The sequence below is a fragment of the Plectropomus leopardus genome, chromosome 6 (assembly GCF_008729295.1).
Source record: "Plectropomus leopardus isolate mb chromosome 6, YSFRI_Pleo_2.0, whole genome shotgun sequence".
NCBI classification, from domain to species: domain Eukaryota; kingdom Metazoa; phylum Chordata; class Actinopteri; order Perciformes; family Serranidae; genus Plectropomus; species Plectropomus leopardus.
Window position 1 is genome coordinate 21,524,652 of NC_056468.1, and position 24,878 is coordinate 21,549,529.

Consider the following 24,878-nt stretch of genomic DNA (forward strand, 5'->3'; position numbering starts at 1 on the left):
AGGGCCAGAGCCGGATTCGAACCCGCGGCCGCTGTGGTGAGGACACAGCCTCTATACATGGGACACCCGATCCACTAACTGAGCCACCGAGCACCCCACGTCTAAATATCTTTAGCCTGTCGTAACCACAGACCTTATTTAGGGCATTTTACCGGAAACCCATTCAAAAAACCCATAGACTTTAAGATAAGGGAACCGGAAGTGCTAAAAGGCTAACGGACTTCCGTGTTTTAGGACTCATTACTTCACCACTCTATAGTGCACCCAAAGAGCAACTGAGCAGGCAATATCCCCTCATTTCCAGCTTCATCTGCTGTAACCCTCCAACATTGCAGCTCCAGGAACATTGCGTCTGTGCCAAGCTCCCGTCGGGTGAAAGAGTGTGTCCCAGTCGCATTGAACTAGCCTTGGCTCAGTGGTGTTAGGGGAGCTAGCAGTAGCTGCATGCTTTTTGCTGAGCCATGTTACGGTTGGCGGGAGTAGTCCGGTAGAAAGAAAATAGTTGATACGGGAAACTGCTCACAACAAGGTCTGTGGATTTTTTATTGAGTAACCAGGTCGTGATTTCTGGAAAGAGACATTGCTGTTTCAAATAAATTTGAAAAGCAGAGAGCCATCTAGTTCAGTTATATTAGAAGGCAGACATCTCGACGGCCGATATCTCCAATACTCACACCAAAACAATCTAGACTGATAAATAGCACTATCGGCAGGAGATAAAATATGTACTTTTGATAATTGGGTAGACTGTCCCTTTGATAAAAAGGATTTTTGAGCAAAGGAAGAGCCCATGGTTGAGGTTTCAGACCAGACGTTAAGGTCTTTCTCTGTCATCATGACAGACAGAGTTGAATTGCCTGTTCATGATACAAATACCTGTTTTTACTGACTTACTGTGACTATATAATTTCTTCACTCAAAGTGCTGATGCTCATTTAAGTGATCATTCATCATTGGTCACTTTCCGCCTTTTTCAGGTAATGTTTTTGAAAAAGCCCTCTTTTATGCTGCCACAAAGGATGAATCTCATACGCCTTCTGCGAACTCCTCGCTATTTCTCCCTGTCATGTCGAGAGCAAAAAATGAAACGACTGTGATGCTTTTGGTTCAGTAAGATTGAAGTAAGACAGCAGAGAAGAGGCAGACAGTTGGTCTTAGATGTCTGAGATTGTATCACAGTAAATGGACAGGGTTTATCAATGTTTTGGCACACCAAAGTACTAATTGCTCAGACACATACTGTAAGTCGAGTGTGATGGTCCATGTCAGCTGCTGGACTTTACCACAGATATGTCAATTTGGAAGTTTCTTTAATTGAGATTTAAAGGTGACTATAATTATTTGTAATTATTTTTATCTCCATGCAGACCCTCCACACAATGAGAATCATTGTACTTAAATATCTCCTAATTTGCAGCCCTTTTATTTGCTACTTTATCCAGGTCTCTTGTGTATAGTTTACAGACAAAGATTTGAGAATTTAAGACAGTTTCCCAGCAATATTGAAATATTTTCTTGGTTTTATTTTTGTTACTTTTATTAATTGATTTGTATAATATTTTTAGCACTTTACTTTTTTTCTTGTTTTTAATTCAATAATCCTTATTGTGAGGTGGTTGTCCTGCAATATGAATAAGGGAGTGAATAGTTTATATATTTTGTGTAGGATTGTGAAGAGGCAATTTCGTGATGCATTTGGATTGAAAACATATGTAACACTAAGACATCTTTTCAGAATCTGTTTTTGCCCTTTCACTATTTAGGCATTTACACAAATCTAGGGTTACTTTTGGCTGTTCTGAGTTTCAGTCTTTTGTTTTTGACTTGCAGGTTTTTTTTTCTCTTTTCTAATCCATGTAAATAACTTTGTTTCTGAAATGCATGTCAGTGTTTGCATGAATTTTAATGGCAAATAGGCCCATTTATCCCACTGCCCCCTTTAAAACAGATTACTTTACTTGCCCTACAATACACTGGGAAACTGGACTATTGGAGGAGAGTAGAAACCAGCAACTGATGAACACTGGTGTGATGTCTCCTAGGGATGCACGATAATATTGGCTAGGTGTTGGCAGATAATGACTTCAAATATGAAATACTGGAATTATCCTATATGCTGATTTCTGCCAATGTCACAAACCAATATATTATTTTTATTGACAAATTGAACACGTACAAAACATCAACCATATGTTGAAGTGTTTTTCTTATTTTGCACAGTAAATGAACATTCAGTACACTGAAAAACATTGCATTTTATGTCTCCATCTTCCACCATGATAAAAGTATGCATAATATGATGTTAATTTCACTGCAGAAGAGACATGATTACTAAAATCATGTGGGGGGTGGATATATTGATAATGGCATCAGTTAATGGCCAAATTAGTTGTTTATTAAATCACATATCAGCAATAAAACAAAAATAAAATCCAGTATCGTGCATCCCTGCTATGTTGCTGGTTTATGAAAACAGCATTAAAGGCAGTGGGAAGCTACATAGTAATAACCGTTGGAAATGATCCAGATTGATCATATAAACTCAACTTATTAGCACCCAGGCTCCGTAAGAGGGCAACTGGCCTCCGAACACCTAATTTGTATGATACAGTAACTCCATCAGTTATTAGTGTGTAGCCTCTCTTTAGTAAATTTAGTACAAGCATATTTTCTCTCTCAGAGGTGTTGGAACAGTTGAAGGTAGATTGACACACAGAAATTAGATTTAAACACCTCATCTCCTTTGCCCCCAAGCTGCATGTGATACTTTTTGTTGTCAAAGGCATTTGTTATAGATAACTTATCTGTCCATGCTTGTTATTTTCCAACTGTATGTTCTTTCTGAAAATAAGACATTTTTCAAATTTAATTTGGCTGTGTCCAAAATTCCATGCCAACAAGATGTTTAGTTTTTGGTAAGCCCCACAGCTCAGAATGATTGAATGAAAACATGAAGTGCATACTGTTTTCCAGTGAAATATTACAGTATGCAAACACCCAATACTACAACAGCATAAATATATCCCACAATGCAATGTGGTAGACCAGTGGTTCTTAACTTAATTTGTGTCAAAGAATCCCAAATTGATACAAATTTAATCAGAGACAAGAACCACTGCAGTAGACAACAGCGTTCATAACAGACAATGTCGGATAGCGACTTTGCACGGTGCAAGACTGTTTTTAAAATCATTTTTAAATTACCTGTAGAGCTAAGATTGGCCAGATGACCATTGTTAAGCAGCTTCAACCTGCAAGGAGGCTCACTGGAAGTGACATTGTAAGTAAAGATCCAGTTTCTGGGATTTAGGGGCATCTACTGGCAGAAATAGTATGTAATAGCGGAGTCCGCCAGACCAACTAAACTCTGGCTCTCAATACGACCATATCCCTTTTTCGCATTTGCCACCATTATTCCCCAACACACTTGGCAGACAGGGGAAGTTTCAGTTCTGTAACCTCAACACTAGATGCCACTAAATCCGACACACATGACCTTTAAACTTCAGTGTATCCAAAAAGATACTACTATTTAAATACATAAACCTATGTTGAACAATAGTCCCCATTGAGTACGTACTGCACAGTATGTGATTTTGGACGCAGCCATGAATGTGTCCATGAATGTGTCCATGTCCAAGTGTGTTGGTTTTTTTTTTTTGTTTTAAACAAAGCTGTCCTGGTGGATTACAGATTAATTGGGAAAGACAAATTTAATTACTTCAAGGTTTAGATGATGTTTATGGTCTTTTTTATAATACAAAATTATCCATTTAGTTTTATCCAGTGAATTAAGCAAATCTAAGCAGTAGATTGTTCTCTCTCCAGTGACCCATCTTTTATTATCTCAGTATAATTTGAAAATAATTATTAAAATGTTGTTCTACATCAGGGATTAAGAGTCAAACTTGAGGATTTATTCACATAATTATGCATCCAATCGATCAAATGGCAGGAAACAGGATATTTTATGATTATAAGTTACTGAGAGAGTTGATGCTGAATTCTGTCTATAGAAATAATCTGTTAAATTCAATTGTGCTTTAAGGTGGACAGATGTTTTTATATTACTTGCAGTTATTATAGGAGCCTAAAGACACAGCTTGAAATAGTTGATGTTGACTACTATGACAGATTGCAGATATAAATTTTACCTGTATTTCTTATGTGAGAGTCTTTAATTAAACATGGCCTGATATTCTCTAAGCTGTGACCTGTTTATTTTCTCAACAAGGTTAACATGAAATAAGCAGAATTTAAATGCTTCTTTATGCAGTTGGCATCAAATCCTCTTTTATAACATCATAAAACTACTTAAAACCCAAACTTATCAGACAAACCATCACTTGATCAAACATCAGGGTGATAATAACTACCTAAAATGGCAAAAAACATCTTGGAAAAATTTATTTGATATTCACTTTGAGTTATTAACTTTAGCCCATGTCCCATCTACTAACATTGAGGGTCGGGATTTATGACCTTAACTGCCGCCAGCCACCAGAGGGAGATCCAGATGTTTTCACTTTCACTTGTGGGGAGCTGTCATGTCCTCCATTTATATACAGTCTATGGTTCATATCATTTTTGTTGCTGTAGTGCAGAACAAGAAGGCAGACATTTGTTGATGTGACGACACCACAAAGTGGTGTTTCAGAGTCACTCAAATGTTGTAGTTATGATTTTTTATATTTTAAAATGTTTTTTTTGTTTTTTAAAAGTTTCAAAGTTAGGCTGTTTTTTTTCTACAGGTGGTCAATTCTGTTAATTATGTCAACTGTGTTACCATCAGTTTCAACTGTAACATTAAATATATTTATATCTATATATGATTGATTTTGATTTTTAAAATGGATGAAATGCATGTAAGAGCTAACTATGATACAATACAGCTTCTGAGGAAGTTGTTAACATAAAATTATTTTAAAGCAATATATTAAAAAGTTGATACTGATGGTAACTGTATGTTAGTCTAAGTATTAGTCAGTCCTTATAACTTTATGCAAGTAATTGATGGTTAAATAAGTAGATTTACTACACACAAGAAGGCTGAATTGCTGCGGTTAATTTAATGTTCATTTGAACGTTTTAAGTGAACACTAAAGAAAAAGAAGCAACTCAGCCTTCTTGTGTGCAGTGAATCTACTTATTTACTATCAAATAATGTCAGTAAGTTTATCTAATTCCAGCACAGGTCCACCTGCAACCTAAGCTGAAGTGTCATCAAACACAAGTGAAAACACCTGTGTGGGTGTGAAGACATGGATGCAGTGTGCTCTGCTGTCCTTCATCCAGCTCCAGATACAGGACCACAGTTTGTCTAGATGACAGGTACGCACATCAAACATGCTTGATGGGATTACAGCAGCTCCAACTGGTCTGAGGCTCCATCAGGAGGTAAATTATTTGAATCTGAACTCCCCACACTTCAAGATAGCATATACTGATCTTATTTATATAGTCTATGGTACTGACTGCACACAGTGAACTGTCATATTTCATACAATTTTTAAAATATCTTTCACCATGTTCGTGTCTTCATGCTGATGGATCTGAGCATCAGGGTTCGGTCATACTCTTTTTGTTACAATCATTCACCCAACTACAAGCTTCATACCAGAGTTTTTTCTTGATATGACTGAATTTAGTTAGAGAAGCAACGACACTTGGTGACCACAACACTGTGAGTGCTGCACCGTGATTTGTTCACTGTAAACTTGAACCAAGAATTTTACATTAAATAAAAAAGGTACTTTTTGGCCACAGACTTTTTCTTGTGGTAGGACCTTTACATTTGATATTAAAAACAGGATTTAGAACTTTTGAACAAATAATGCTTTTTTCTGTCTACTGAACGCTGCTAATTTTAGCTTTGTTGTAAGTTGTTTTTAACTTTTTGCTGTTGTGCTCTCAGTGTGTTTGTTTTTTTTATGTGAAATTTGTCATGCTGCTATCTTGGCCAGAATGCCCTTGAAAAGATTTTGAATCTCAATGGGACTGTTAAATAAAGGTTAAATAAAATAAATATTTCAACAAACAATTAATACTTAATCAGTTTTTTTTAGAACTTTGTACTTGTTCAAACAAGTTTGTTGGGAGTTTGTCGCATGTTATCTGCACATTTTACATACTGCAATATGGATTTTGTTGACCAGTGTGTAGTTTTTGTGCCCAGATTAAAATGGTCTTACGTTCAGTAACACAACATTTGTTCTTCATTGTTCTCTCCTGCAACTTCACCAGATGTTGGATTTGGTCAAAGTGTCATCTTGCTGGGAATAAATCATGTTAATGGAAGTTTCTTTGGGGAAATAAAGGCCAATTAATTTATTCGTGGTACACCTTTTAAATAAATATTTAAGTCAGAAGTCTGAGGTCTAAGTGAAGTTATTGGTGTTAAAATTCAAGTCAAGTCACAAGTCGTCATTTTTTGAAGTTGAGTCAAAAGTCATCCTATTTGTGACTAATAAGTAATTGTTAAGGACATTATTGCATGTTACATAATTGGTGAAATGGGCCCCAGGTTCCTCAAAAAGCATTGTCCCTAACATTCATAAAAAGGATACTGCATGTGGAAGGTGCAAACACAAACATTAAAATACCATTTTAAACAATAAATGAATCACAGCAGTCTGACACATCCTAAAATGAAACTGTCTTTATTAAGTAACTTTAATATCAGAAAAATAAAACTCTTAAATTCTCTTTACAGCAAATATATAATATCAGTGCTTTGGCCGCAATAACTTAAAAGGCCGTTATAAAATATAGTCTGCTTTTAAACTCCTGACTCAATTTGAAGAATTTATATGCCATAAGACTCCCCCTACATATACATAACAAAATTGTAGTAAAATTAGCAAATACTTTGAACTGTTGGTACATCTTAACAATATATGTATTATTTATATATAGATAATCTAAGATACATTTTACAGTATACCTTTCTTAATTTGGTGGCGTACAGACATGACAGGCAGCTTGAATCCTTGGCCTTTTTACAGTTGCAGTGTGACTTTTACATTGGCGGTACATTATGAAGACATGCTCGTGATGCACATTCCATTTTCCACTAGGTTAAACGGCAGCTATCAATACTATTATCATCAATACTGTAAACTAAGAACTAGACTACAAGCAGATAGCATCAACACCCTTCTCCTGCAACATTTCTGGGTTTCCAACTCTTCATTCACTTAATCACTCAGAAAAAAAGTTAAAAAAAAAAAATTTAAAAATCTTATTGTAAACATTTTAATATAGATATATTTATGTATATATGAAATGTAACAAAATAAAAATAAGTTCTGTATATTTATCAGTCATTAACAGTAATATCATAATACATACACAAAAATGTCAATAGATTCATATTAATAATCTGAGGGCCGACAGTGTATTGCATTCCCTCAGAGAGAGTAAGAGAGCAAAAAGATCAACCCTTCGTAGAGCCAAGAGAAGTGAAATAAAAAGGACGGAGAGAAGACCCGAGGGGACAGAAGCAGATGGGTTTTTTGCACTTTTGGGACTCATTCGGTTCCATTTCCTCGAGAAAGCTCAATCATCCCCGAAAGACGATATTTAATAAACAGATCTAAGCAATAGAATAACTCCCAAATACTGTTTTCAGCTGGAATGCTAGACGGACTGCGGTCCAATGTCCACAGAGTAAAGCAACAGTATTGACCTTATGTAGTGTCAGCACAGTCCAAGATGAAACCATTCCAGCCGCTTTCCCTTCAAAATGTCCGTCAACTCATTCAATCCTGTAAAACAAAGTCTGGAGACACTGGTGTTTAAAGCTAAAGGATTTGAGATGATTTCCACCAATTTGTACCTTTTCTTAAATTTTCAGGTGGAGGACTGGACAGATGCACATCATGAAGGGGGAAAGCAAAGGTCAGACTGTTTGTTTGTTTCTTTTTTTTTTTGAGTCCAAACTTGTCAATAGTGTGATAAGATATGGCTGTGCTCAGTAGGGCACAGGACAAAAACAAATGATGAGACTCCACAGAGAAGCGTGTGCCTTTGAAACATCTCGTCAATACGTAAGAGCAGGTAATGAAGGTTAACCCCGACTGAAATGTAGTAAAAAGAGAAGAGTGTGTCTACAAGTTTATGCTCAAGGTGTTTGGAGCTCTGTAATGAAAACCCGAGGAGTTTAATATATCTGGTGCTTCCTCAAGTAAACATACTGAGACGCATTTTTGCATAGGCCTGGTAGACAAGACATGGGTGGCCACCGTCTAAATTTTGCATCCCAATTTTGCTGACCGTGTCCCAACTCTAAATGGCTGTGATGAGCGTCCACAGGGTGGAGCAGTTCAGGTGAAAGAATGGCTGTTGGGGATTTGTTTCAGATTACAGCTGTTTTCATAGTAGTTATTAAAAAAACAAACAGCTTTTTGGCTCCCAGGCGAGGTTTCCCTATTAAATTATACCATTTACAAAAGTGGCTGCAATACAGGGGAGGAGGAATGTTTCCATAGGTACGAGCTGTGCACATCTTTCTGAAAACCAGCACATGGTTTCCCCAAACAACAATGCAATTAAGAAACAAACAAAAAGGCTTAAAATTATGGAACAAAAAAAATGGGAGTGTTTGGCGCTAAAAAAAAAAGATAAAGCAATAGGTGGCAATACTAAGGCTCAACAAAAATAGGAAGCAAAAGAAAGCATCCCTGCAATATAATACCTTTGTTCCACCGAGATGCTTTTAAGAAATTGAACTTCGACAAATACATTAAGACCGGGGTTCAGTCAGCGTGTGTTCATTCGAGCCCAGATCTGGATTTGTAGATAGTGTTGTCAGTTAATTACAGGCTTTCCAAAAAGGCCACGTTTGTTTTAAGACAGAGCAACACTGTGCGTCCGCTGAACCAGTTGTCTCTTTTTGTGTAGTCAGAACAGAATTAGGCACAAGTTTACCGTAAACAGTTTTTTTTTTTAAAGTAGAAATGGAAAGCAATGTGGCGATACTGAAGTGGTGTAACATCCTGGTACTTTACAAAAAAGGCGTACCCACAGACTCTGGTCTGGGAAAGAAAGAAACCTGAAGCAACAAGAGGTTGCTCACTTTGTGGGACAATAAAGTTAATCTTAATTTTTCACAGAGGCCATTTTTACATGCCACAGTAGCAACAACACAGGTGTACATAATAAAAGTAATGATGGCTGAATTCTAATTAGCTGCTTTGATTTCAGGATCCTTGTGCAGGGCTGTGCCAGTTAGGTTAGACAATTGGAAAAAATGTTTTCCAGGCCTGGAAACAGTTTGAAATTAATGTATTTTTTTGGAAAAGTTTTGAATATACATTCTTAAGGCTATTGTCAAATATGTCTGACATTACACAGAACACCTTCCCTGTATTACTTATTTAACGCTGCGCTGTCGGACCGTTGAAATGGTCCTAGTAGATACACATTGGGGTATGCAGCTAGTTTGTGGTGGAATGCGTAATGACTGAGTTAAGTCAGTGAGCACTCACAGTCTGCTTATCCGCAAATGCCAAGGAAGCGCGTGTTTAATTATGTATGGCTCTAAAATGAGAAATGTAATACTTGGCTCAAGAGAGGCGGACGAAAGCCACGCTGCATGTCAGCTGTTCACCTAAACATTTGATGTTGACAGCAGGGGGGAAGCAGATCTGGTCACCCGTGCTAAAGGGAAAAATATTAAGACAACCAAAAGGCTGCTGCACAGATCTAACGTCTGCGCATATTTCCCGGCTGATCAGATAACGTTACTGTGTCTACCAGCACAGCGAGCATCAGTAGAGCTACAAGCCAATCTGAACTCAACCAATCCGTTCCTGCATACAATGATCGGCCCACCTACTTTAACCTACTGAAATAAAGTCACGGAAATGGGATTATATTGTATAGAAAAGTTATGGAAAAGCAGAAACCCTGCTTGTATCCTGCATGCTTGCTCACTGTCACTCACACTGGAGCACTTGACAAGAACAGAGCCGTCATTAGTATCATTAGAAACACCTGCGCTTTTCCTACAGTAACAAGTCAAAGCGTCTGCTGTGAGAGGCTTACTGGAGTGTGACATCTTCACAGTGACCACTTTGACACACTTGGTTAAAAAAAACCCTTTGTGGGTGTTTATGCACTTGTATCAATATGTTCTCAAACTCGGCGATACCCAAATTCTGATTTATGATCTGGAGCATGTAAACATCATATACTGTTTAAAGTTGCACCTTGCGAGCCTGACGTAAGCAATTTACGGTATCCAGTTTACCACGGTAGGCATTTAAATTCTGTGGGAACCAGGAGAATACTATTAGTTTATACATATTCATATGTGGGACTCACTAAATGTAAACTTGCTCACTTCTGCTATTTTACTTAGTTTGCCGTGAGCACAATAAATGAGAGGCAAAGGGGCGATTTTCAGCACATAAAAACTATAGCAGCGAATGATTTAAAAAAAAAAACGGGCAAAAGTTTTGAGATGTAGACAAAATATAACTTTGACCCAAAAGCCAAAATTATGTATCTAATAGAATTCAAAGTACATTTAAACAAGTTGATAAAATACAGGAAAACTGATAACTAGATGTGTCAGGGCGAAGAAAATCAAAATCATGATGAGCAAAAAAAAAAAATATATATATATATCCCACCCCACCCAATGCTACACAGAGGGTTCCCAACCCTCCCATTGATCAAATCAATCAATCATAGAAGAAGACTTCACAATAGCAGGCACATGAACGGGCTGAACACCCTCACCCATGCCCTAAATACAGATCATTCCTAGTCAACTATTCTCCCTCACCTTTGTCAATCAAACACCAGCTTGGACAAAACAGGGGTGAGGACAAACTTAGACACTGATTGGGGGTCAGTTTTGTAATTTCCCCACACGTTATGAATTTGAAGTGTTGGGGAGGCTGATCCCTCATCAGCCATCAAAGTAAATAGATTAAAATCACATGTTACGGAGCTGAATGGCCTGTGTGACCGGGGACAGGCACACAGGACAAACAGCGTCTGGACCCTGGCATATATGGGTGGCACAATCTAGACAGAAGAGGTTATGGCCGCAGGGAACCAAGGCAGCGATCACCTGGTTATCCATACAGTGGATGCATATCTCCTGTCCTCTTCCTGCTGATCCGAGCCCCGGTCGATAGGAGAGGGAGGATTCGGGCGGGGAGGAGGAGGAGGCGGTGCTTTCGCTGGAGGAGGAGAAGGCGGAGCTGTAAGAGGGGAACCTGTGGGCATCGAGGGTCCCGGCTGAGCCAAAAGGCCCTCGGTGAACTCGCTGGGCCTGAGGGTGCTCCAAGGCATCTGTCCCAGAGAAGGTCGGAGAGAGTCGGGGCGTCCCAGGCTGACTTGTCTAGAGAGATCAATAACAACAGTTATTAATGACTTGAACATATAGTGTGTTTCTTAAATTTCTTAATGAGTTTTTCTGGGCTGCTAGTGTCACTGCACAGACTTTGCCCTTGGTCTTTCTTTGCAACATCCTAGGATGATAAATGAAGCCAACACAGAGGTGCCAAAAACTGCAGTTCCTCAAATGACCACCCTGAATGACCCCCATGTTACAATGCCCATTTTTACAGCAGAATAAACACGGTTTCAGCTTGTGTTGTTTCTCACCTCCAAAGTTTTCAGAAACATGTTTGAGCCTACCATTTAACTGTAATGGAAGATCCCTGGACACCATTGTTTCACTAAGGCCAGTCCACATTTTGTCACCCACCAGTGGGAGTGTCTGGTAAGGCGTAATGCTTTCTGGAAGTTGTAGGTTTTCTACTTCTTGAGTAAAAGAATCTTTTTGCTCAGTTTTCCCGGTCATGTAGCACCAATTTCAAAAGTATTTGCGTCTTTCTGCTGCAGAGACAGCCTAGTTTTATATGAGGACTCGTTATTTCGGTGAAATACTTCTATTAATTCTGCACAGGAGGCCATGAACTGCTACAACTGCTGAATTTCACCTACCTGAGACTGACGAGCATCAAAGGCCTGGGGGTGTTGGTGGTCCACAAAGGGGCTCCAGATTTGTGGCTGTGCAGAAGCGTGCGGGGCATGGGCAGTTGAGATGGTTAACGGGTCAAATCCTGAGGAGGAGGCACCGCTTCCCAGGCTGACCAGCTCCTCAGACCCTATAGGAAGAAGGCTCTCACCAAACCAGAAACTTGTACTGCCGCCAGTACTGTTGTTGTTGTTGTTTGCATTAGCGTTAAACTGACAGGTCGGGCTGAAATCTGCCATCCGGTTACCGTTACCGTACACAGAATCAGCTGAGCTGGAGCCGCTGCCCAGAGAACTGGAGCTGTCGTTGCGGTAGGTGGAAGACATCCTGACACCACTGTTAATATTGCTATTGATTCGCTGAGTACCGTTGATGCTCACTGGCAGCAAGCCACCACCACCACTCGGTGATGATGCACCGGCATGAAGCCACCCGGCCTCCCCCAACCCAACTGGTGGTGCAGAGTGCTCAAAGCTGACATCTGTCCCGTTGAATTGAAAGTCATTGTTGTCCACACCAGGAGCCTCAATGCCTCCACAGGTTCCTGTGCGGAGGGCGATGTGCGCCTCTATCTCATCCCTCGCCCGGTCCACGTTCTCTGGCATCCCGGTGACCTCGAACACCGGCTCTTTGTCACGACTTGGCGTCACAATGTAGGTGTGGGTCTGTTGCTGAATACGTTTGATGGTGGCCCCTGAAAGATATGACCAGACCAAGACCCTTGTACTTCAAAATATGACACTTGGTTAAAAAAACTGCTCTGGTCACATGGCTGCATGTATGTCAAGAGTGCACCATTAAATTTAGTTTCACGCATGACATGTGTGACCATTCCTAAGAAATATACAACTGAGAGCGAGCAACTGATATGCCGAGAATAGAAAACAACAGTTTTGTGTCGAGAAGAAAATGATGTTAATGTTGTTGAAAATTATGTTAACAGTGTTGAATACATTAGCTGGAGAACAGCTCTCTGTGTCTCTCATTATTCCCTCCTAACTACAGTGTGACCCGAGTGTGTCAAGTTGACAAATTGGCCCAAGCAGAATAATACTTAAGACTGCACAGTCACATTAAGAGCATTATGTATTTTCAGGAAAGTTAAGGCTTCCCCTTTAAAGTCAGATTCAAATCATCAGTTGGAGACCCCCCTCAGTTGACCGAGATTGATTCAAGTCGCTTTGTTTTGTTAATTGCTGGTCAGTGTCCTGTGCAGTGCACTTCTGGGGATGTTTTGGTCTCCAGATTTTGGAGCGGAGTGAGCACTCTTCCCTTTCTCACTACTCTTTGGTACAGGCAACTGCAAATACACAGGCAGCGACACAGAGAGTAGAGCTCTGCACCGTGAGGCTCTCAGAAAACATCATCTCATCTCTTCTCCTGAGATGTGGTGAATTTGCAGCTCACAGAAACTTAATACGATAAAGTCTCTGGCTTTTGTTTGATGTCTGGTGTCGACAAAATTGTTGTTGCACACGGCACAACAAAAAAAGACAAATCGTCAAACATTCATATTGACCAGCCAAATCTGACTCGAGTGGCATAATTCTGAGTCGGGTACAGTCCTACAGTAACTACACTTGGTTTTTTTTTCTGACAACAATTTCTGACATTGAAACTGGAAAAACACGGCTGTGCAGTAATTATAGGGCTGAAGTGCGGGCCGTCCTGGTGACTCAGCATGCTAAAACACATAGCATCTAACCACAACACTAAGACTTTCAGGCGTGTGTAGCAACTTTTCAAATGCCCATACTATATATTTGAAAAACACTGAACAATCTGAGAGCAAATTCACAAAACGAATGTGCAAGTAACAGACATGTTTTATGTTAATGCTTGTAAACCCCAAATATTGAATATTAAAAGTCCACGCTGCCTCTTGGTTTGTGCATGTTGTATAGCATTTCCTCACCATTTCCATATTTGTTGTCATTTTGACGGGTTATCTCACCCTCTCCAGCCTAATGGCACATGGTTGAGAACCGCTGCACTTCAATTTACAAATCAACCCCAGGACTTTCTGACACTGAGGCGCTAATGTCAACAGGGCAAGGGGTTAAAGACTCTGTGATAGCAAAAGTAGAGCTGAGCACAATTATGTAACTATATATAATATAATCTATATAATAGTTATTTAATTTATGTAACTTTTCCAAAGCTGTCAGAAGCTGAGGACAAAACATGAGATAATTCACAATTTCCTTTAAATGCTCAGAAAATGTCTTATGGAGAGTATTCTCTATTACAGCAACGTGCTCCATTTATTATTTCGGAATCAAGCAGTGTAGTACTTTCATAATACAAATTAAATGTGAATAATAAGTAAACTCATTTAAAATATACTAATTTCTTGTAAATATTTGTATCTCTCCTACCATTCTATAAAAAAAATCTAAAAACTTCACACACCTGTCCATACCAGTGTAAACTATTGTTGTACAAGCTTGTTTTTTCTCATTCACACTAAAAATCCCAATCAAAGCAGTTACCAAAGCTAAAATCTTTCAGACTCCTGTTACAACATGAAGTACAGCAGCTGTAAAAAAATAAATAAATAAATAAAAATTAGAAAAACAGGATGAATGACTCACCTTTGGGACCCACAACCAGCCCAACAACACGATATGGTACCCGCACCTGTTGGGTTGAAATGACACAGGGTAACTATACACATTTTAAATGGCAGACCTAACATAACATAAAACACAGAGAGGCTCCTTTATAGACAAATGCCCCTGGATGGTGACGTACTCAACACTGTATTATAATGACTGCACATAATGTGATTTACTGCATGAGAATGTCTGTTTTAGGGAAGTTATTTACTTATTTTTTGCCCCAGATCCAGTCCAGGCCATTTGATATTGAGTATCTGCTGATACCGAGTCCCAATCCGCTACTTGCATTTACCTGGATAATACAGCTGCACAATGCATTTCCAAGTACTTTAAACGTATTAAAATTAATCTAGTGTTTATGCTTGAGAGTTCTGCAATGTAACAAGAAATAAATGTCTGCATTCAAACAGTTCCTAGGTTTTTGTTTTTTTTTAACAAAATAAAGTAAACAAATTAAAAAAATATCCTCTGAAATTATTCTCAAATCCACTTAGTGTAGCATTGTAGTAAAAGTACAGAACACTATAAAAAAGTAATATATCATAATTCTCCTTCAAAGCAGTGTTACAACTGAACCTTGACAGATTTTTATTTGTGATGACTGGGAATGTTACAGTTCCGCTATTACAGCATAAAACCAGTTCACTAAAAATGAATAAAAAAATTGTGTAACAGCTTCAAGTTGAATGTGAAAGTAAATCAGTCTCTGCTTATTAGAGTGGCAACATTACAATAAAAGTTGAATATCTGCTGCAAATCCTGATATCTGTTTACGACACCTGTGTGATGGTGGACGTAAACCAAGAGTCGGGGGCGGCACATGCTCACAAATAAACAAACAAAACCAAACAAACAAACCAATCTTTATCAACTGAAAATGCATTGATTGGGCCTACTACCAATCCTTTTGAGCCAATCAGGACATTCCTAGTCTCATTCGTGTCTTTGACAGTGAACAAAACTATGACTCATAACCTAATTTGCTGACCTGAATGGTCGTCTGTCCAGGTAGAGAGGGGGTTCCTGGACCGGTTACAGCAGTCAGAGGCCCTGTCTTGTTCCGGGAGGCTCTGATGAGGGAGAAATGCTCGGCTGCAGACAGGATCTCCCGCTTAGCCATGGCCACATCTTCTTTGCGCCCCGTCACAACAAAGACAGGCTGCTCCCCCCTCACCGGTGTCTTAATGTAGGTGTTGGTCTTGGCTCGCAGTGCCTTAATCTTACAGCCTGTGAGGGGCAAGTTAAAGAGAGCAAAGGAAAGGCATATTGGACCATTTCTGATTCACTTTTTAAAATATACCACATTACATCACACATCATATTATTCTTAGATGATGAACTATTAAAAAATTATAGCACAGGCAATTTCAGTTTCCAATCACTAATGCCATCTAAAAGTTGCATATCTAATAAATTAAATATTCCTTTCAGCTGTGGTGGAGAGTCCAACATCATTACCAGAGCCATTTCCTGTTGTTGTCAACACTGCAGTCTGTGTGCACCCTCCCCCAACTCGTCTCAAAGACGACATAATGACACTCTCTCTACCCTACCATAGAGCTATGTAAAGTTTATGTAAAAGACCAAATTAAGGCGCTGGATATCTAAGAAAAGCTGGTCGTGTTTAGCTGAACTCAGAAGTCTCGGTTATGTCACGGAGCTAACTACATCCTGCAGCTGATGTGGCAAAGCAATGGTGACCAGCACACTGCTCTTCATGCTCTCCTCCGAGACAAAGCCCAGCCTGGTTTAGCACGACCAGGCACGGCTGAGGACAGACTCACTGTCTGCAGAGCACAGACGAAACATCCATCATACCGACAAACTGTCAAAGCAAGAAAACACAGGGGAATCTGGTGATTTATAAAACTTGTGATGCAAAGTTTTGTTGAGGGTGGGCGAGTGTGGTGTTGACCCAGTTAGGAGGAGTGCTAAGCTAGCTGGTTTCAAGCTAACTGTTGTGCCTGAAAAAGCTAAGTGACAATTTAATTAAATTACAGGTCGTTTTTAATATTTCATCTATACAAAGCTAGACAGATGTCCCACGTAAAAAAATGTAACTTATAAAAATGGTCGCTAGTGATGTAAAATAGCGCGGAGTTGCTGGTGTTAGTGCTGCTGAAAACAATAAGTTACTAGCTAACTTTAGCTAGTTAACTAACGTTAGTTCCCACTTCAGACAAAATTAATTTAGCGACATGTTCACTCCTGAATGTGTTTTTTTCTTTTTATACAATCACAATTATTCAATCAATTAACTATATAAGTCTGACCCGTTTCATTGCTGTGTATATCTTATTTTTCTGACTTTACTGCTGCCTGAACTATCTTCCTACCAAGTTTCGTCCTAACTCCCTATAGCGAATTAACATCAGCTAATCGATCCAGCCAAAAACATCCGAGAGACAACAAAGACTCACCCTGTCTGCCCACAATCTCCGCGACGTGCTCGGAGCTCGGCACCGCCACACACTCGGTTGTGTTGACGCTCTTTCGCCGAGCCAACAGCGAAGACTCGGCCTCGTAGCCCGACTCCCCGTACACGCCGGGCGGTAGCATCGCCATGCTGCCGGCCGATGGCAGGGCGCTGCCGCCGACTCCAGTATCATCCCGCTCGTCTCCGTTGTACAACAACACCGTCTCGATGTGCGGCGGCTCCATCCCGGACGGCATCACGGAGCCCCCCGGCCCCGATGGGAGGTGTTGGTGGCGGTGGGCCTGCGCTAGCAGCGAGGAGGAGTCGGCTACAACTTCTGGCTCCTCGTCCTCGGGCGCTGCCGTTTTGTTCGCTTCATCTCCCGAGGGCGGTCGGTGCAGAGGCAGGGGCTTCAAGTCTAGGACCGTACCGAGGAGGCTGAAATGAGAAACCGGGGGTAGCTGGTGGTGGCGGTGAAAAGAGATGTTCTCGTCTACTTGTTCGGGGGTCTGGCTCTGGGTGCCGTGGTGCTCCTCAAGGCCCATACCGGCGAAAGCGTGCACTAGCGGCGGTGGGACCTCGGACTCTCCGTCGTCGGCCTCCAGCAAAGACGTGCTGCTCGGCATGATGCAAAACTTTGTGTAATATTATCGTTAAACGGGAAGCGATACGAATAGTTAATCAAATTTGTTTTGGTTTGGAAAAACATAAAAAGCGACCAGCGCCTGTTGGTTGAAATGTGTGTCTTTTGTTTTGTCTCTCCAGCTTTCCATGCAGCCCTCCCTCCCTACACTGTAATCTCGTGTCGCTGGTTCACGCGAGACTTTGTTTATGGGTCAGATGTGTATTCACAACTGTCAGAAGGACGCATTCAGCGCGCATCTTGCAGGGGCGTTGTGTCCTGAGAATGGTTCAATAAACAAGGGTAAAGTCAGGTAATGTAGGACACTTTTTGGTAGACTGCCAAAACAAAACACATAAAACTCTACAGACGATCTCAAGTAATAATTATATAACTCATGGTTTTCAGATAAATTTCTTTGAAGAAAATATGTTAAGTAAAAATATTTTATTAATGTTGGACAGTAAAACACATCGAAAAACCCTACATCACTCTGTTGGCATGTTAAGGTAAAATGGGACAGCTAATAAGGTAGAATTAGACAATCATATATTTTATAAGCACCTGCTTGCAGGGACTACATTAAAGCAGATGTGTTGGCATCAAACTGTGAAATCCTCTACAGAATGATTTTAAGTGTTGTAATTATATTTTTAAGTTTAAGAAAATTAATAAAGAAAGAAAAAATAGACTAGGGGCTTTATGAAACTACCGGGAAGAATCTTTTCCTGTGTTGAAGGTGACTTACTGGTATGGCTCTTGATTCTTTCTTTCTTTGGTTTATATTTGTTTAGAGAAAGAGGCAGGTGAATACTTTTTTTTCTTACTCCCTGCTGCTTTTTGGTCATGAAACGTGTATTAGAGTTGTTTTGAATCTCATTCTGATTGTTGTGTGTTGATATGAGCAGAACAAGTAAAAATGATTTGAAAATGGTTAAATCTGTTCATCAGTTCAGTCATTTTTCATGAAATCATAATGTAACTTATGGCAATTCTAAAATATATTCAAAAGTAACCCAATTGTAATCGCCATCATTTTGATTTGTAACTGTAATTAAATAGCGCCTAACGTTTTCATTCAGTAACTGTAACTGATTACAAGCACCATTACTTTGTCATTGAATACATGTATCCAACACTAGCTATGCTCTATACACCAACATGCATTGTGGAAATAATTCAGTGAGATCTCAGAATAGAGAACAGAGTATTTCTGACTCTGTTTCGGATAACCCCTGAGTCTATTCTAAGTCAGTAACTTTATAAGGAGTATTTTTGTGGTTTTCATGAGAATACAAAACATGAATGAAGACACAACCCTTTGTCTCATCGCCACAAGCATCTCATAGGTAGTAACACAAAATATTCAACAGGAGCAAAGCATCTGATATACCATGAGGTCTTAGGGAGCATTTCTTTTGATGTCATACTTTCTGTAAAAATATTGCTACATAAGCTGAGGCATTGCCAAAAAATAACAACCGTGTCATAACTCTTTGCTACATTACATGAATATTATGATTCAGGACTTCTACTACAAATCATTTGAGATCTGTGTTGATACAAATACCTATTTGATACATCAGCCTTTTGAGTAAATTTATGGTATTGTGTAAACTGCCAAACACAAAATAATTTTGTAATATTCAGTGGTGGAGGAAGTATTCAGTTCATTTACTTAAATAAAAGTACCAATACCACACCGTGAATAATCTGTTAAAAGTCCTGCATTGAAAATGTTACTTAAGTAAAAGTAAGGAAGTATAATCAGGAAAAGGCACTTAAAATATGAAAAGTAAAAGTTCCTAATTAAGAAAAATCTAAAAAAAACAACAACAAACAAACAAACAAACAAAACAAAAACACTCAAATATATATATATAAAAGAAACAAAAGAAACAAGAAATTGACTTGCATGTTTATCAAAATAGTTGCCAATTAGTTTTTGGTCAGCTATTGCATTAATAAACTAATTATTTCAGCTGTACTTGTATGCACTGGGTAGTTTGATTTATAACAAAATATCATATTGTATACACTTTTCTTGTGGTTTTAACGCAAACTATCGATTTATTTAGTACTTGTAACTAAAGCTTTTAGTAAATGTAGTACAAGTATAAAGTGGGATTAAAAGAAAAGCCTCGTGTAAAGTACAAGTTCCTGAAATTTTTACTTAAGCACAGTACTTGAGTAAATGTACTAAGTGACATTTCACCACTGGTAGTTTTATATCTAACCACAGCCTGATAGATAGCAGCCACGTTGGAGTATATTGAACAAGGAGGATGCTTTACTATTATGTGGACGTGGCCCACGTGATTTCACAATCATTCCTCCTATTCTTTATTGACCAATGAGAGGCAGCAGGGGGCGGGCTTTTACCCATGACAGCCAATAGCGTGTCACTTTTGTAATACGTTACTTAGCATTAGTTGCATCCGGGTGAGCACTTTGAGGTGAGTAGCTAATGCTGACCGAGACAAAATAATGAATTAAGAAATGTTAATGTTTGAATTTACTTTGACTTAAGTGACCACAAACGGGCCCATAATACAAATATACACTAGCTATGAAAAAGTGTTACAAATCCCCAGTGGCTTTCTGTCTCTAAAATATAAAGGCCGGCACCTAGCTAGTTAGCGTTAGCTTTAAGCTAACAGCTTGTCGCTGAAATTAATGTCCGGGTTTGCTTTGTCACCATTTTTGTCTTTTTGCCTCCATCGGTATAAATTTTAGATTGTTACGTGATTATGTGTGTTTCGACAGGTCCACTCAGGTTTTTACTTTGAAGCTTGGATCTCGGTCTTCAGGATGTACGGAGCCTTTCGGGTGCTGTTGCAGGTGCTGTCGGCCCAGCTGCTCTGTGTGTGGGTGCTAGGCTCTGAGCTAACTTTTGAGCTGCCAGACAACGCCAAGCAGTGTTTCTACGAGGACATCATCATCGGCACCAAGTGTACACTGGAGTTTCAGGTGAGTGGGTCCTCATTTGACCCAACGTTCAGCCTTTTTACAAATCGTCCTTATGGGAATCTGTCATTTTGAAGTGTTGAGGAACAGAGTCCAGCCTGTCCATTTGAAAGCATCATCCGGATTCAAAAATTGACAACACAGGGCTAGGAACACGTTTATATCAGCAGTTATCTGAGTTATCATTACACGATTAACTTTCCATAATAACAGCAACACTTAAAATATATATTTTTTTAAATTACACACATACAGGGGCTTTTGTCTGTCCTCGCCGTTGTGTGTACATGTGTAGTCTGGATGCTCAGTATAAGTAGAAGATAAGAAGAAGATTTACTATTACAATGTTGTGTGTGGTCTCTTCAATTTATATTATGTCTTCATGCCAGTTGCTCATGCCTTAACATGACTAAAATCTTTTGCATCTTGAGAGATATTGAATAATTGTGCACATTTAAGATAATTATAGGATGGCTGTATTCTAGTGAAATGCATCCTTTGACTGATTTTGATGTGACTATCATCACAGGGCTGAGTGATATGGAGAAAATAAAGTATAATACTATTTTTGATCAAATACTTCAATATCGACATTGTGACAGTATCTTACGGTGAACTGTCAGTGCTTTCACAAAGTATTTACGCAATGAAATTTCTGATAAATAGTAAATATTAGAAGAACAGCTAGAACAGTCTAGTACGTTTAGAAAATGACATCTCTGTACTGTTATGCAGCCTTTAAAACCAGAAAAGCACAACATTTTGGATTATAATGATATTCAAAATTTAAGATACTCAGTCTGATAGCCCTGCAATCATGACATGAGTTTTGTCCACATCGTCCCCTCCTTTTCTTTATATCTGTACTTCTTGACACAATGCATGATGACTTGGAAAAAACAAATATCGTGTCATTTTTCTAGATGGTCATCCTGTCTGTATGTTTTTCCAGGTGGTGACCGGTGGTCATTATGATGTGGACTGTCGTTTGGAGGATCCAGAAGGGACTACACTCTACAAGGAGATGAAGAAGCAATATGACAGCTTTACCTTCACGGCAGCCAAGAACGGCACCTACAAGTTCTGCTTCAGTAATGAGTTCTCAACCTTCACACACAAGACAGTGTACTTTGACTTCCAGGTCGGCGATGACCCTCCACTCTTCCCCAATGAGAACAGAGTCACTGCTCTCACTCAGGTAAGCTGTGTGTGTGTGTGTGGATGCACAAGCTTGATCATTATGCAGTGTTTAGCATACACTTTAAAACACTCCACAGGCTGCAGTAAGCTGCCATGCAGTGACCGCTCTAAGATATGGCTGATTGATTTTGCAGCACAGTGCCGCCAAACCAAACGCTGAGGATAGTTTGACTTTTAACGGCAAAGTGCAGCCAGAGAACACCTGCAGCGAATCAGTAAACAGAGTCCTGTGATTTCTGTGACATGTTGACCTATGTCACAAAAATGTAATTATTGTAGTGAGCTGCACTTTACCACTGCTTGTATTTTTAGCATTAGGGTCATACAACTAACACTTCTGAGGTTCCTGTAAGTGCATATAGCTGTGTGATTTCCGGAAATTCCCAGCCAGGCTCCTCCCAATTTAACCCTAAAAGAGGTCCAACCTGCTGAACATTTTTTTTAGACTTGAGCAGTCACCACCCAGTTCTGAAACACTTTTCTGAAAAATCTGATGGAAACAGAACATTAATTGTTGAATGTTCAAAAAAGATTAACTTTATGTATGTATTTATGTCCCTTTATTTTACAAGTTAAAGGATGTTTTCAGTTTTTTTTTTTTTTTTTTTTTTTGCTCACCAATTTTTTTCAAGTTTGTGAATCAAAGTTAAAATGATCATGTTATTAGTTTGTCAATCATTGATTTTAAGCCACATCTAAATATCTTGTCTTGGTCTTGCCCTCCATATTTCCTAACCCTTTCCAGATGGAATCAGCCTGTGTTTCCATCCATGAGGCCCTGAAGTCAGTCATCGATTACCAGACTCACTTCCGCCTCCGTGAGGCCCAGGGTCGCAGCCGGGCAGAGGACCTCAACACCCGTGTTGCGTTCTGGTCCATTGGAGAGGCCATTATTCTTCTGGTGGTCAGCATCAGTCAGGTGGTCCTGCTGAGGAGTTTCTTCTCTGACAAGAAGACCACTACGACGCGTGTCGGATCGTAACAGTCTCTGAGCCTCAGGATCTAATACATCACTTTCTTTGTACCTGGGCTCGTGTGCATGGAGTTGGTTAGAATATCAGTGCTGACCTGACATTGGATCATATCAAACTGCCAGGTCGTACAATCTGACACGTCATCCTCATTCAGCACTGGTATTCATACAAACTTCATGCAAATGAGTCTTGAGCAAAAAGGTTATATTTGTTTAAAATGTTGTTGAGGGGTAAAAGAGAAAGCCTGAAGAGAGACTTTCTTGTGTTGCTTGTAACTATCTGTACTGGAGGGCAGTTAATGCAGCTGGTCATATAGTTGAAGCAATATATAATGATTTCTAAATGTATTATTTTATTTGTGTCCTTTTCTACCCCTGTCATCTCAAACCTTTTCTCCCTGATTTGTTCCATTTTTCAGCCCAAACTGTGCACTGAAAAAACCAAGAGTGGTTGCAGTGCACTGGGTCTCTAAAACCACACTGGCAAGGCAAAGAGGGTTTCCCCACAAAGGTTGCACGTGATCATAAAAAAATGTGTTGCATTTTCTTTATTTGCTATCAAACCTCACTGTATTAAGTGAGACAGAGTAGACATTGTGTTGTGCTTTTATCAGCTTACATAGAGTACACAGTCATTTAATCTAATATTCGCTTGAAACAGTTTGTATTTGGGTTGAAAGATTGAATGTAGAGATGCAGATGGTCTCCCTGGAGTGACTACAGACCCAATTCCTTAAAAATATTTAAGTCAGTTTTTGCAGTTTGGATTCTATTTGCACGATTACACACTGGGGTTAAGTTACTCTTCAATTTGAGCACACAAAAAGTCACATTAATCTGTGTGACTCAGTGTGGAAGGCAAAAATAAGAAATGACTGATATTCCTGTGTTTGACACATTCTGTGTGTTAAGTGACAATGATGGATATTTTAAATGCAACAACTTGTTATAAAGACATTGTCTTTCACTGGTTCCCTTGCAATGTTATGTCTAGTTCTGCCTTTGCTGTTTAAAGTGTATCAAGTTATTTTTGTGGGCTGATATTGTCCTCTTGGTTTTATACAGCACTGTTGTAAAATTCATGTTGTTTTGCAAATTATTGCTTGAATATAAGATAACTGAGTTGTAGTTGTAATTTGAAATGTTATTCCCTTGCTGTCAATTTAGTTAAATTTCTAAAGGAATGGGAAGAAGGATTTAGACAGCCTAAATACATTACTAGGACTCTGAATATTTATGCCTGCAAGAAGCACTACATGCAGGCTTAGTTCAACCTGGTAAAGTAGCTTCAGCCAGGAAATGATGTGAAACTTAGTGGGGCATTATTTCTCTCACTGTCTCACTGAAAAAACCTGAATGCAAATTGTGTTTTTAAACAAGCATGAAGGCAGAAACATGAAATACCTGAGTATAATGTAGTCAATTTGAAGTTCACCTGTTGAATTAGTAGTACACAACATCAGTCAATGTGACTGAGGTTACATCAGATCTCGGAAAAGCTAGTAGACATCACTATTGGAATTTAAGACAAATATAACATTTATGTCATGACAAACAGCCACTTAAAGAAACCAAAAATTCAACGCTTATTATAGTTTGGTCTTGTTTAACTGTCAGAGCTTATTCTAGAGGTCTGGAAAACAATTAAAATCTGTGTTTTATTTTATTCATTTATTACTTCTGGTTTTGTCTTTTCTTCCTGTGTTATGCTTTCCCCCTCTCCCCATATGTTCAAGGTCAGTTTTGGTAGGTGGTGCAGTGTAGACATTTTGGGTTTGTGCACAGGTCATTTTTGGACACAATTTCAGCTCTGATGCATTCTGGGAACTTTTTAAGTTATTGGGATGGCTAAATAAACTTTCTGTTAAAATGTTGGGGTATGCTTTTATTTAATCCTAACTAATAATCACTTGATTTTCAATAAGAGATCATGTTTTTGGTTACAACCTCTGGCCATTCTTCTTGCATCCTGCAGGGAGTGATATAATCAAGGCCATCACAGTCAGGTTTGCACACGTACAGTACTGTGCACGAGTCCTAGCCCACTATAGATTTGTTTTTGCCTTGCTGATGCAAAAAAT

General features: G+C 39.2%; 2 protein-coding genes across 2 annotated transcripts; one reads left to right on the forward strand and one right to left on the reverse strand.

The window, feature by feature from the left end:
• Nucleotides 1-9,337: 9,337 nt before the first annotated feature.
• On the reverse strand, nucleotides 9,338-17,834 carry LOC121944188 (RNA-binding protein MEX3B-like). Its single transcript, XM_042487898.1, has 5 exons — nucleotides 17,040-17,834; nucleotides 15,608-15,846; nucleotides 14,593-14,638; nucleotides 11,965-12,692; nucleotides 9,338-11,356 (listed from the first exon to the last, which is right to left on the reverse strand). Exons 1-5 carry the CDS (start codon nucleotides 17,659-17,661, stop codon nucleotides 10,946-10,948), a joined length of 2,046 nt encoding a protein of 681 aa, XP_042343832.1. The 5' UTR covers nucleotides 17,662-17,834; the 3' UTR covers nucleotides 9,338-10,945.
• Nucleotides 17,835-20,090: 2,256 nt separating this feature from the next.
• On the forward strand, nucleotides 20,091-24,667 carry tmed7 (transmembrane p24 trafficking protein 7). The gene is made up of 4 exons (XM_042488574.1): nucleotides 20,091-20,113; nucleotides 20,424-20,627; nucleotides 21,577-21,822; nucleotides 22,570-24,667. The coding sequence occupies exons 2-4, from the start codon at nucleotides 20,469-20,471 to the stop codon at nucleotides 22,804-22,806; spliced, it is 642 nt and encodes a 213-aa protein (XP_042344508.1). The 5' UTR covers nucleotides 20,091-20,113; nucleotides 20,424-20,468; the 3' UTR covers nucleotides 22,807-24,667.
• The last annotated feature ends 211 nt before the right edge of the window (nucleotides 24,668-24,878 follow it).

Coding starts and splice junctions, on each gene's coding strand:
- LOC121944188 (XM_042487898.1), bottom strand. CDS start 17,661: ATGCCGAGCAGCACGTCTTTGCTGGAGGCCGACGACGGAGAGTCCGAG. Junction 12,693..14,592: donor GCTGGTTGTGGGTCCCAAAG/GTGAGTCATTCA, acceptor CATATCTTTCAG/GGGCCACCATCAAACGTATT. Junction 11,357..11,964: donor TTGATGCTCGTCAGTCTCAG/GTAGGTGAAATT, acceptor TGATCTCTCTAG/ACAAGTCAGCCTGGGACGCC.
- tmed7 (XM_042488574.1), top strand. CDS start 20,469: ATGTACGGAGCCTTTCGGGTGCTGTTGCAGGTGCTGTCGGCCCAGCTG. Junction 20,628..21,576: donor AGTGTACACTGGAGTTTCAG/GTGAGTGGGTCC, acceptor ATGTTTTTCCAG/GTGGTGACCGGTGGTCATTA. Junction 21,823..22,569: donor GAGTCACTGCTCTCACTCAG/GTAAGCTGTGTG, acceptor AACCCTTTCCAG/ATGGAATCAGCCTGTGTTTC.